Source organism: Octodon degus, unplaced genomic scaffold, assembly GCF_000260255.1.
Source record: "Octodon degus isolate 3935 unplaced genomic scaffold, OctDeg1.0 scaffold00023, whole genome shotgun sequence".
Classification (NCBI taxonomy): domain Eukaryota; kingdom Metazoa; phylum Chordata; class Mammalia; order Rodentia; family Octodontidae; genus Octodon; species Octodon degus.
In genome coordinates, this window is record NW_004524599.1 from 7,922,797 (window position 1) to 7,935,646 (window position 12,850).

Here is a 12,850-nt window from a genome sequence, read left to right on the forward strand (position 1 = left end):
TGGCATTTTGTGTAGCACTGTCTTCTGACCTTTGTTGTAGAGCTTTGATGCAGTTATAACCTTAGCACCTACTGAAGTTCAGGTGCAGATCTACAAAGTCTGGATTTATGCAGCTGTGCCTGGCTTGGGTCTGGCTGCTGTGCTCAGGTCCTTCCTGCTGCTGCCCTTGGGAGTGAACCTGTTGTGCCCCTCTGACAAGATATTCTGCTCCTGGACTAGCTGGGTGGTTCTGTCCCCTACACTCTCTTCAGGGATTGCAGCTGCAGGGTTTCACCTCAGGCGTGTATGCCAGGCCTGAGCTAAGTCTGAAGGGGACAAAGTGAAGTAGGGAGGAGAGGCAGCTCACCCACACACTCACCAGGCCTGGGCTAGGACTGGTTCTGGGGGGGTCCCCAGAACACGACAGAAATTCTCACTGGGTGGGCAGGGTGGGGGGGTGCTGTGCAGTGTTTGGGGTGATCCCAAGGGGCTGGAAGAGGGTCTCACCCACACTGTACCTGAGCTGGGATGCAGAGCCCACAGGCACAGGGTAGCAGGAAGCTCTCCCATACACTCACCAGGCCTGGGCTAGGACTGGATCTGGGGGTTCCCAGAAAGCGGCAGAAATTTCTACTCAGCGGGCGGGGTGGGGGGTGGGGTGCTGCGGAGTGTTGGGGGTGGTCCCAAGGGGGTGGAAGAGGGTCTCACCCACACTGCGCCTGCGTTGGGACCCGCAGGTCCTGCTGGCGCAGGGTAGCCAGAAGCTCTCCCACACACTTACCGGGCCTGGGCTAGGGCTGGATCTTGGGGTCCCTAGAATGTTTCCAAAAGATTTTTTTAAATAATATATTTATATCAGAATGAAGTTATGAGTGGCACATAGGATTTTCTTGTTGTCTTTCTTGTAGCTAATTACTTCTTTGTAACCTTTTGTATTTGTTGCTATATGACAAAATACCCCCAGAGAATTTATAATAACAAGAAGCATTTATTCACAGTGTCTGAGTCAGGAATGTAGAAGTGACTTCCTGGGCAGCTCCAGCCCAGGGACTCTCAGGAGGTGGCACTCAGACAGCAGTAGTCCCTGGCCATCGAGGCTGGCCTGGGGCTAAGGGTCCACTCCCAAGCGCCTCATGAGGCTGGCTTCTAGGGTGATGCCACAGATGGGGCGGTCGAGTGGCAGGCATCTCGCTTTGCAGTTCTAGAAGCCCGAGTTCAAATTGGGTTGATTTCTACCGGGCCTCTCAGCTTGCCCTGCAGGTGGTATCTTCCCTGTGTCCTCCTATGGCTTTCTGTCTGTGTCATGTTCGACTATTTTTTAAAAATCATCATTATTGGTGCTGCGGCTTGAATGCAGGGCTTTTGCATCTAGTATATCCCCAGCCCTGTCTCAAAATAAAAATGCCCTGGATACAGTGAGCCCTCGAGAATTAGGAGAGATTATCATTGAAAGCGGACTCTGGAGGATCCCAAGTTTGAGCCCAGTTTGAACCACTTTATAACTTACTCAGACCCTGTCTGAAAATACAAAGGGCCGAGGACGTAGCTCAGTGCAGAAGCCCTGGCTCTATCCCGGAGAGACAGTGAGGGTGTCGCTGGTGCTGAGTGAGAAGTCTTGTACGGTGTAAGCTCCTAGAGTACAGAGTAGGAATCTGGCAGAGACAGGTCAGAGGCTAAAGGGTGAGGTCCTGGAGGCAGCTGAGGGGACTGGAGTCAGAAAGCATCCTTAGCAGAAGCACTGGTTTGATCAGAGTTTGGAATGTGCACTCAAGAGGAGGTCAGGCTTGCACAGAGGTGGCTGGTAAGAAGTTTGGTGCATCCTCTTGGCTCGAGGTGGGGGAGCCTGGTGCCAGAGTGGATGTGGCTCTGCAGGAGTGGGTGCCCGGTGCAGAGGGATGGCAGAGGAAAGATGGCCCAGAGTCCAGCTGACTCCAGGAGCCAGAGAAGGGCCGCGGTGCATCACTTCCCAGGACTGGGAGTGCAAGCCCCAGGCTTAAGGTCCCTTCTGGCCACGACAGCTGGAAAGTGGTGGGGGCAAGGAGTTATTTGCATTTCAAGCACAAAACAGAGGGCTGGCCTGGTCATTCAGAAGACTGAACATTCTTACTCCAAATGCCCAAACTCTAACATGCTCCCAAACCTGAACGTGAGATGACCCCATAATTGGAAAATTCCACACTTGGGTTCATGTGTAGTTTTTTTTTCGTGTAGCTTTTTATAAAGGTATAGTCAAAAGGCAAGCACTCTAGAAATGCGAGTGATGGTGCATGCCTGTAATCCCAGTACTTGGGAGGCTGAGGCAAGAGGATTTCTGTGAGTTTGAGTCCAGTTTGGACTACATAGTCAGTTCAAGGTCAGCCTGAGCTACATAGTGAAGCTGTATCTCAAAATACCAAAAAGAAAAAAGAAAAAAAAAAGAAAAACAGGTTCTCAAAAAATGTTGTGTAAAATTACTTTTAGCCTGTGTTTATAAGGTGTCTATGAAACCTTACAGTTGGGTCTGATCCTCATGTACCTCTAAAAGGAAAAGCAGAGGGCCCGGTACAGACCACTGAGATACCCCATGTGCAAAGCAAGGGCTCTAGAATTGGCTCTCACAAATAAGACTGTGAAGGAACCACTAAAGAAATCCGGGGACCCGAGGTGTAGAGAACTCCTGGACCCAGGGGAGAGATCTGCTGGAGAGATGCCCTGACCTGGAAGACAGGTGGGAACAGGTGCCGAAATGCAGCTTCCTAGTAGGAGTGCATGCTGTGCAAGTCACAGAGGTGTAGACTGTCAGCGGAAGCGGAATGGATGACGTCAGTAACTTTATTCTGTCCTGTCAGAGGACCTGGAACTCTATGATTCCAGAGCGCAAGAGGATGCCCAAGGAATCAGATCTCTTCTCTCTTCTTCATGCCGAGCGTTTTTCCCCCACCTCAGATGTGTCACAGAGTGTTCATGTTATGGCTCCTTGGCCTCCAGCCATTACGTCCACCTTCCAGGATGGGGAAGGGAGGGTAACACCAGAGAACTCTTCTCTCAGCCTATTCAAAAAGTGGTATGTCCTTCTTGGAAGCCCCAAGTACTTACCTAGTCCATTCTTGGCCAGAATAGGGCCATGTGCTACCCCTGCTTCCAGACTCCTCCTCCTCTACGGTTGGTGGCTGAAAATGGCCTTTTGGTGTCCAAGCAGTAGTATCCACTATAGATTCCTTGAGCTGTGACATAACCAGTGGCTGTAGTGAGCACTGTCACAGCAGCAGAGATAACCTAGACCAAGTGGTAGATGGCAGAATTGTGGCTGCAGGATCCTGGCCACGTGCTGAAGGACATGGCACCTGGCAGCTGAGGTCATCAAAGGACTGTGGAAGAGCAGCAAGGGTCCACTGGAGACGCCAGGCTGTGCAGGCAGGTATGCAAGGGAAGTGACTTCTCTGTCCCAGTCACCACCGTGGAGGGACCCAGAGGCAAGAGTGGCAGCCAGCCAGCACAGTGCTGGGTGGGGGCTGCAGAGGCTGCTCAGGGGCACCAGTCTGGGCAAGGCCAGCAAAGCCAAGCAGGCGGCTGAAGGGATGGTGGAGCTGAACGAGGCGCGCATGAGTGTTTCCAAGGAACTGTGATGACAGAGACAAGCAGAGGGAGCTGGTCCTCCAGGCAGCATTAAGAGCGGAGACAGTCCTTGCAGCTGTTGCACCTCCAGGCTCTGCGTGAGAGGTCCTTCCCAGGGTGACCTTATATTGCCTACAAGGTCATACAACAAGGCGTGGGGACAGGAATAAACCTGAAAATGACAGAGTGTGAGATCCTCTCTTTCCATTTTCATTTTATCCCTGTTTGTTATCAGAACAGTTTACATCTCACAATATGCAGTCAGGACTCTGGCCTTAGTGCCCGGTAGTATAAAAATTTCAGCATTCCCAATAGCATAAGTAGTCTAGTTATAACACATGTGTAACACCTTAAATCTGTCTATATTTTCCCTCCAAATTAAAAATGAATTCCATGTTGAAAGCCAGATATGTAGGTGCACGCCTGTAATCCCAGCACTGTGGAGGCTGAGACAAGGGTTGGCACAAGTTTGAGGTCAGACTGAACTATATGTCTGGACCCCCTCCCCTGCCAAAAAAAAAGAAAAAAAAAATTCACATTCTGCAAAGCTGAGAAGAGCTTCATCTATCACTTGGTCTTCGCAGTGGGCAGTAACGCAGCCCCTAGTGGCAAGTGGATGACCTGGAAAAAGGTACTTTTCCTTCAGAATCTTTCTAACCAGAAAAACTGAGGGAGTGGTCTCGGGACTGGGAGGGCTGTTAGAGACGAGCTCTGAAAGGTGACATTGAGGAAGAACACGGAAGGGAGGCTGAGTGCTGCCCAGCATGGGGACAGCCAGGACAAAGAGGCGGTGCCCAGGCCGATGGCACATGACAGGCAGAGTAATGGAACCTGAGCAAAACTCAAGGAGAGAAGTCTGCAGTCCTGCACCTTTACCATTTTGCTCAGTGATGAACCATACATGTGACATCCTGTGTGGGGCAGGCTCTGCCATCTAGGGTTGTGCACGTGAACTCCGAGGTGTTGGCACAGCGATGGGCTCCCCAGTGACACAGTGAGCAGAAGTCCTCTCCACGCTGAGTGTCACAGGCCAGGTTAACAAAAAAATAAAAGCTTTTGCGCAGTCTAGAAATGTAGCCAAAACTGGCTGGGGGCTCAGGAGAGGGGGAAGTCGCAAGCAGTACTGGCTGCAGGCCCATCCTCTGCTCTGTCTGCTGGGTCTAGCAGAAGCATGCTGGCTGGGACCCTGAGCCAAGCTGGGACCTTGAGCCAGACACCTTGGCAATGGGGGCAGTGACTCTGCTTCAGAAGATGAGCAATGGTGGTGGAGGTGTCCAGAGCTGTTCAGAATCCTCCAGAACCAGCTGCGACCTCCAGACCACAGCCCTGGAAGCAACCCACACAATGAGCGCAAACAGAGCGATTCCCTTGAGTAAGGGGGCGCATCATGGAGGGCTGGCCGGGCAAGCGCCCTCTGGCTTTCTGCAGAGAGCAGCAGCTGGATCTGTGCACGGTCTGGTTGGGCTGGTAGGCTTCTTCCCCTGAGCCGAGTCCGTTGTCTGCGATTGGATCGCTGATGGAGTGAAGGCTCTGGACATACGCAGGGCTGATGGTCCAGCCTTTGATTCAGAGCATCCTGGCACTGGCTGGGAGGCTTCGTTCAGCGATACCATTTGATCTGTCTCTAAGATCGAGGCCCTGTTCAGACTAGAAACCCTGGAATTGTTAATTGTGCACTTGCATTCACAGCCTTTGTGGCTGGCCTGGACCTTCCAGGATTCCAGCTAACCAGCGCCACACCTGTGGAGGAAGCTAGTGTTCACAGCCAAGGAGCTCAAAGGACGGTACACCTGAGGGGCTCCGCCCGTCTGTGTTCCCCCAGCTGGGGACAGAAGCGCACGTGTTGCCTGTATTCCTGCAGTTCCTGTGGCTGGAAAGAAAGCCCCACCTCTGATGGTTGCTAAAGGCAGGAAAGATGGGACTGAATGTGTTTCAGGTGTTTCTCTTCTTGCACACAAAAGGCCCCGCTTCTCCCTAGAGCCACGAGGAGGTGGCTTGGTTGCACACTAATACTGACGCTTGTGTGGCCGCTGGCCAAAAGTTCTGTGGGTCTGGGACACAGTCCGCACTCACTATGCTGAAGACAGCAGAATGTGCTTGCAGAGAAAAGATCAGATCAGATAGTGGCTCCTGCAGGAAGGACTGCCTCGCTCGGGACTCCACCGTGAGCAGCCACCCTAGGACCACATCTGTGTGGGGATCGGTGATGATGTGGAAAGCAGGATGGAGAGAAATCAAGGTGGAGACACAGCAAAGGTCTACCTGCAGGGCTGTGATTCCAGTGCGCCGTGAGAGGGCTGCATGCACGCGGAGGCATTTAAGGGGGCTCTGCTTCTGGGCCACGCAGTCCTGCTTCCGGGCCACACAGCTCGGCTTCCAGGCCATGCTGTTCCCCAGCCCACTTAAGAACTTTATGCTGCCAGTTCTGTGGGTAATTCCTTCTGTATGTTAAACCCTTGGAGAGGCTCTAGACTAGAAGAATTACTATAATTAATAGAGTAACTTTAAACTTCCCAAGGATCTTCCAGGACATCTCAACAGGAGATTATGTCATGAAAGCAGTAGAATATATTTGGCTTTTATTTTTCATAATCTAGCCTTGTAATTTCCATACCCTAAGAAACCTTTTTAGAACATGAATACTATTCTGAATTGTGACTAAAAATCTTTTGTCTGTTGTCTCCTGTTTTGTATGGTGACTAAAAATTCCTGTGTATAAAACTATAGTCTCTGTCTATGGTATACATGGAGGAATCACTTTATTACTCTAAATATACATGAGATATGTGTATGTGTGAGGGTAACCCAACACTGAGATGGAAATGGTAAACAGAATTCAAGAAGGACCTGGGTTCAATCCTAGAATCAAAAGAAGAGGGAGGGAGGGGAGAAGATTTTCTAAAGCTTGCTTGCTTCTGGATTTTTGCTGACTTAAATCACTTTATGTTATGGTCTTCTTGTCCAAAGCTGAAGTGATGCTATAAAAGTTGTGTGAGATTAAGGAAACCATTGACTAAATTTGCTATTAAAATTTGTGATTCTTCTCCATACCTCTCTAAACTATATTATTTCGTCTGTGCTTTTTATGTTCCAAGAGAGAGCAAATGTAGAAAAACAGTTACATTGATTAGAATGATGTTAAGACCTCACCCAGAAGAGATTAATGACAGTTCCCACGATGCCCTGGCCTTTACCAAGCCCCTTGAGATGCAGGCAGAGGGAATTTCCTGTCAGGATACAAAGAGAAGAACCATAAGTTGCCTAAAGAGAACCAATAATCACCCTAATCCCAATCAGTGATAAAGTAAATAGTATAACCAGTGCTGTCATTTGCATCTTGGAATCCTCAGCCGCATGCACCAAATGTTTCCTTATTATTTATTTCAGGATGAAGAGAAAGTTCTATTCTTGGGATGAATGCATGAACTTGAGAGAAGTTAAGGTAAAGTCTGAGGGATGAAAAGAATCAAGGCCCTGACTCCACCTACCTCAGCTGGTGCACAGTAGTGAAGGCCCTCATTCTCTGTGGGATGCGCTCCACGGATGATTGTGTTTGTGTTTTTCCTTTATCTCCTCTTGTCTTACTTCTTCTTCTCATATTATCAAAGGAAAATGAGTTCAAAATACTGTACTTTTAAAATACTATATCCCATTTATTTATGTTTTAAGCTATATGACTTGAATAAACTTTTGGAGATATTTGCATGAAATTTCATGTAGTTAATTAAGTTAGAAAAAAATTAGACCAATTTGACAGACCAAGAGAAAAAAGTGGCAGATGTTACATAGCTGTTGTTAACTGGTTTGTTTATACTTAACGTTCATTACTTAAAACATTTACTATTTGTTTTAAGTAGGTGTTCTAAGATGTTTTAAAATTATGTAGATATTAAAATGTACTTCATGTGGGATGTGGTGGTGCATGCCTGTAATCCCCGCACTCTAGAGGCTGAGGCAAGAGGCCTGCCATGAGTTTGAGGCCAGCTTGTACTACATAGCAAGACACTGTCCCCAAAAAACAAAACAAAAAAAAACTTCAGAGGCTGAGCCAGGAGGATTGCCTCAAGCTCAAGGTCAGCCTGAGTTACGTAGCAAAACTCTGTCTCAACCAAAACCAAAATGTAATTCATTAATTTGAAAAACAGAAAATTACTTAAGATTATAGTCATAAAGGGGCCGGGGAGATGGCTCAGTGGAATAATTGCTTCCCTGGCAAGCACAAGGGCCTGAGTTCAATCCCCAGTTCCACAAAACAAAACAAAACAAAACAAAACAAGATTAAGTTATGTCTAGTGTTGATGAGATTTTGTTATTGTCTTTGCTTTAAGAATTTTACTGCTTTGCTGTGTTGCAGTCTCTGAAGAAACTTAATCATGTCAACGTGATTAAACTGAAAGAAGTTATCAGAGAAAATAACCATCTTTATTTTATATTTGAGTATATGAAAGAAAATCTCTATCAGTTAATGAAAGACAGGTATGTCCTTATTTTGGAAAATGGTATTTTTCCCTTAATATTTCTTCTATGAGTTCCTTAGACCCTTTTAATATGTCGTGCTTGATATATGGTTTTATCACCCTAAAGGTAGATTATTAGTTCTGTTATTTTTGTTAAATGGCAGCAGATTAAATGTTAAACAACCAGGCCTGACATGCCACTACCTTTTTCTTGTAATTCCTTAAAAGCCAAGGTAAATATTTTAGGTAAACATATCTTCTATTTTACTTTTTTAACATAAAATAAAAATCTGTCTGCAGTCTCTGATAATAAAGCTGGCCTTAGGCAGCATTGGGGGAGTTGTCTTCACTGTGTTCTGATCACCTTGTGAAAGGTAAAAGAAAGAGGAGAAAGGAGTGAAGCGGCTGTCAAGAGAGACGACAACAACAACAACAACAACAAAACTTATGTAAAAATGAATTGTTCTTGATATTTAATAATTAATAAATAGCAATTACATTTGGGAAAAAATTAAAAAAAGAGGACCTGATGAAATCCCGCCCTAGAATGCAGAAGCGAATGATAAAACAGTGTGTTCTCAACCCCAAAGAGGCTCTCACCTTGAATTTTAAATCTGGACAGAATCTCTGAAATTTGAAGAATTAGTTATCACTGTAACTGGCAGCCCCAGAGATGAGTCCGTTGCAGCCTCGCGCGCATCCTTATTAGAAGCTCTAGAGACTCTGGCTCTCATGTACCGGATAGAGCTGCCCTGGCCTGGCAGAGGCTGCAGCCACCCACGCCCGCTGAGCCTTGGAGTGGCTGCACTGCCCTCTGCTGTCACTGTGAAGTCTATAACAGGCCCCCAAAACCTGGTTGTAAAAACAAGAAAACTATTATGTATGCTGATTTGCATGTTGAAATGCTATTTGGTACATATTAGGGGTTTTTTTGTTTGTTTTTTTTTTTTGTTTGTTTGTTTGTTTTGTTTTTTGTTCCTCAAATGCCTTCAGGGCACTTTTGGCCAGCAGGAGAGTTGTGAGGTTCGAACTCCAGCACCCTGAGGCTGACAGCTTTGTGGAAGCAGCCACTTAAAGGACTGAGCTAGGGCCAGGCCCCCCATATTAGGTTTAAATGAAATATGTTCTTTAAAATTAGTCAGGTAGGGGCCGGGGAGAAGGCTCAGTAGAATAAGCGCTTCCCTGGCAAGCTCAAAGCCCTGAGTTCAATCCCTGGTTCTGCAAAAATAAAAATAAAATTTAGTCAAGTGAAGAGGCAGAGAGGGGAGGTTGGTCAGGGGTGCCTTAGACCAGAGGAAGAAGTTCTGAGAATGCCATCCTGTAGTTGGTGACAGCTGTAGGAGTTGTAGATTTCAAATGGCTAGAAGGATTCTGGATGTTTTCATCATGCATAAATGATAAATGTTGGAGCAGATAGCTGTGTCCAGCCTCACTTAAACGTTACACCGTACACAGTCGTCAGCACATCCCGTGGGCTGAGGATGGAGCTCGGGTTCCGACACGTGCTGCCTAGCAAGCTCCAAGCCCTGAGTTCCGTCCCCAGCACTGCTCCCCAGATCACGTGGTACCCAGTAGTGTGTGCAATCTTAATATAATTATGATGTTAAAATAAATTTTAAAATAAGTTTTAAAATTACTTATTTACCTATTGATTTGCCTTTTTAAAATGTGTATACGAAGGGCTGGCCAGATAGATCAGCAGATTGAAGCACCTGCTTTGGCAGACACAGGGGTCGGAGGTTCGAGCCCCGGCCTGCCGAGCCAGCCCTGCCCTGAGGCGTGCTGAGACAGAGATTGAGACTGGGCATGGTGGTGCGTGCCTGTAATCCCAGCACGTGGGAAGCTGAAAATAAGAGGATCACTAGGAGTCTGATCTACGTAGTGAGACCTTGTAGACCCGGTAGAACCTACACTAAATATAAAAAAAATATATAAAATGTGTGTACTAGAAAAATTAAGCATGCAGGTGGTGCTCCCTTGTGACTCTTACTATATTCCCATGGACCGTACCACTGTGCAGCACAGGACGGACGCCCACAGGCTCATAAACTCTCAGAGCCTCGGCGGTGCAGCTTCACCTCTCACCTCCTTGGACAGTGATTCAGTTTTCAATTCACTTTGCTCCTCTTGACCAGTTTAGAATTGAGCTGTGGAATTTTGTGTAATACATTCTACATTGGATTTGACTTTTTAAGAAATATCAAAATAGGGCCAGCCAGATAGCTCAGCGGATTAAAGCACCTGCTTAGGCAGATGCAGGGACCAGGGTTCATAGTGATCAGGGTGTGATACCGTGCGGGCCCTGCGCCGAGGGTGCGCTAAGACAGTGACTGAGACGGCGTGGTGGCATGTGCCTGTAATCCCAATTCTTGGAAGACTGAAAACAGGAGGATCATTCTAAGAGCGATCTGTGTAGTGAGACGCTATAGATCCTGTATTAAATACATAAAAAGAAATATCAAAATAGAATTCTATATTCACATTTTAAATTTATGATTTTGAATCTGGGCGTGATGGTTTATGCCTCTAGAGTCAGCACTCGGAGGCTGAGGCAAGAGGATCACCATGCATTCAAAGCCAGCCTGGGCTACATGGTGAGTTCAAGGCCAGCCTGAAGTATGTAGTGAGACCGTGTCTCAGAAAAACCAAAAGAATAATAATAATGATCATAAGAATAAGAATGTATAATCTTTAACACTAAAAATTTATAAATTATACTTTTAGTCAGTATCATGAAGCCTCAAGGGTGCCAACGTCACTGGAATATTGTATCTTCTTTGTCCTGTTTAGGAAAGGCTCTCTTCTTGGTACTGCTGGCTGACAGAATTTCATGACTGTTGATTCATTTCTTCCAGAAACAAACTGTTCCCGGAGTCAGTTATCAGAAACATTATGTATCAAATACTTCAAGGGCTGGCGTTCATCCACAAGCACGGTGGGTTTCTCCTCATGTCCCTGCCTGTGAAGAGTGATGTCAGGATCAAGCACATGAGCTGTTTATCAATGGTTGAGTAATTTTATAGCAGATAGCCACAAGTTCGTGGTATGTGGCTACTTAAATTGGATGCTTTATCTGAAATTGTACAGTTCTGTTATAAAGTACAATACCTATAGCCTATGGCTGTCTTTCTCTGTAGCAGAATTTTGAGCATCAGTGTGCAGTGTGTGGTCTTGGACATCATCGGCCCACCCTGCAGCCTCAGTCCCTCTGCCGTTCACGTAACCAGCACAACTGGCAGAACCCACATCTGTGTACCCCCAGGGTGCTTGAGACCACCCATAGGCAAAGGCACCCTTCCCTGATTTGCAGCAAAAAGGCTTTGCTCTTTTTCTTTCTCCTGGGTTTCTGCTTCCTTTTTTTCCAAGCTGTATATTAGACCATATAACTAATCATGTGGTTTATATATTGAATTGGTAATATAAACTTTATAACTATTGAGGTTTTCAAAGCTTTAGCTGCCTGAAGAACTAAGCTGTTAAAATAATTTTAAATGAGGAAATTAGTTGTAATATGTACATTCTATTTTTCTCAATATCTTTTCGAATAAATGATTATACTCGAGGAATCTTGCCTTAAACTGCACAGTGACAGAATCCTAGTAAAAATGGCTCTGTGAACTTAAGCCTGATTAGGAAGCCCTTTCTACACATTAAATAGGTCACGCATAATCCAGCTTTTCCATTGCTGAGACAATGCCCAGAACCTACACCGTGAGGGAAAAGAGGACTAACTTAACTCACAGCTTCAGGGAACCCAGATGTGGTCGTGGGCTCCAAGGCAGGACCGTCATGGCGGACAGCATGCCGGAGCAGGCTGCTTAGTTCACAATGGCTGAGGAGCAGGGCAGGGGAATAGTACTGGAGAGGAGAGAGTGAGGGGCCAGATAGAGTACTGAGGGCCACATGCCCACACGCCACCAAGGCACACCTAGAAGTGCACTCCCCCAGTCCCCTGGGTGGCTGCCAATTAAATTGGCCAATTAAATAGTGGTTACCAGTCACAGGCTGCTTCTCTTTGGGCCTCAGTCTCCCCAACTATTACAGGACAGTGATGACAGTGGCCCCAGCTCCTTAAATTTGTATGTTAATGGAGATGACCCTAATGTGTCAGCCAAGCCTGGCAGAGTCACAGAAGTACAGGCTGTGTGGGTAGTTACCTTACATACTTTGTGGGCTTTGTCTGTCTCTTTCTTTCTTGTACTGGGGATTGAACTCAGGACCCCGCACTTGCCAGGCAGGCACTTAGGCCACTGAGCTATATCCCCGGCCCTACTTCATGAACTTTCTTGCCAAATCATTTTGAAAGCAGGCTCCTCATATCCCATCACTTTTTAGGTAATATAGTTTGGTTTCCTAATACTATGCTTCTAATTACAACAGGGGCTTGGTTTTATTTTGTCTGTATATCAAATAAAGTTGTGTTAAGTCATGATATATTATGTTTTCCCTTCTTTCTTGCCAAGGCTTTTTTCACAGGGACATGAAACCAGAAAACTTGCTTTGTATGGGTCCTGAGCTTGTGAAAATTGCAGATTTTGGACTTGCAAGAGAATTAAGGTCACAGCCACCATATACTGATTATGTATCTACCAGGTGGTGAGTAGCTTTAGCTAATCCTCTAGAGGCTTAAGTTTATATTTCAGTTTCCTATGGTGAATTGTTACCTGTATTTCTGGAGGTCTCGTATTAGGTATTTAAGACAAAATATAGAAGTGGCGGGGAGGGGCTGGGGAGATGGCTCAGCGGAATAAGTGCTTCCCTGGCAAACACAAGGACCTGAGTTCAATCCCCGGTTCCAAAAAAACAAAAACAAACAACAA

At 46.4% G+C, this 12,850-nt stretch overlaps 1 protein-coding gene across 5 annotated transcripts in view; it reads left to right on the plus strand.

Annotated features, from left to right (window-relative positions):
• Mak (male germ cell associated kinase) overlaps positions 1-12,850 on the plus strand; it is a 64,578-nt gene that overhangs the window by 22,645 nt on the left and 29,083 nt on the right. For all 5 annotated transcript variants that reach the window (XM_004628365.2, XM_004628366.2, XM_004628367.2 and 2 more), the window contains exons 3-6: positions 6,961-7,015; positions 7,928-8,049; positions 10,886-10,965; positions 12,494-12,626. In XM_004628365.2, the coding sequence (XP_004628422.1) occupies positions 6,961-7,015; positions 7,928-8,049; positions 10,886-10,965; positions 12,494-12,626 (390 nt within the window). The remainder of the gene's footprint in view (positions 1-6,960; positions 7,016-7,927; positions 8,050-10,885; positions 10,966-12,493; positions 12,627-12,850) is intronic.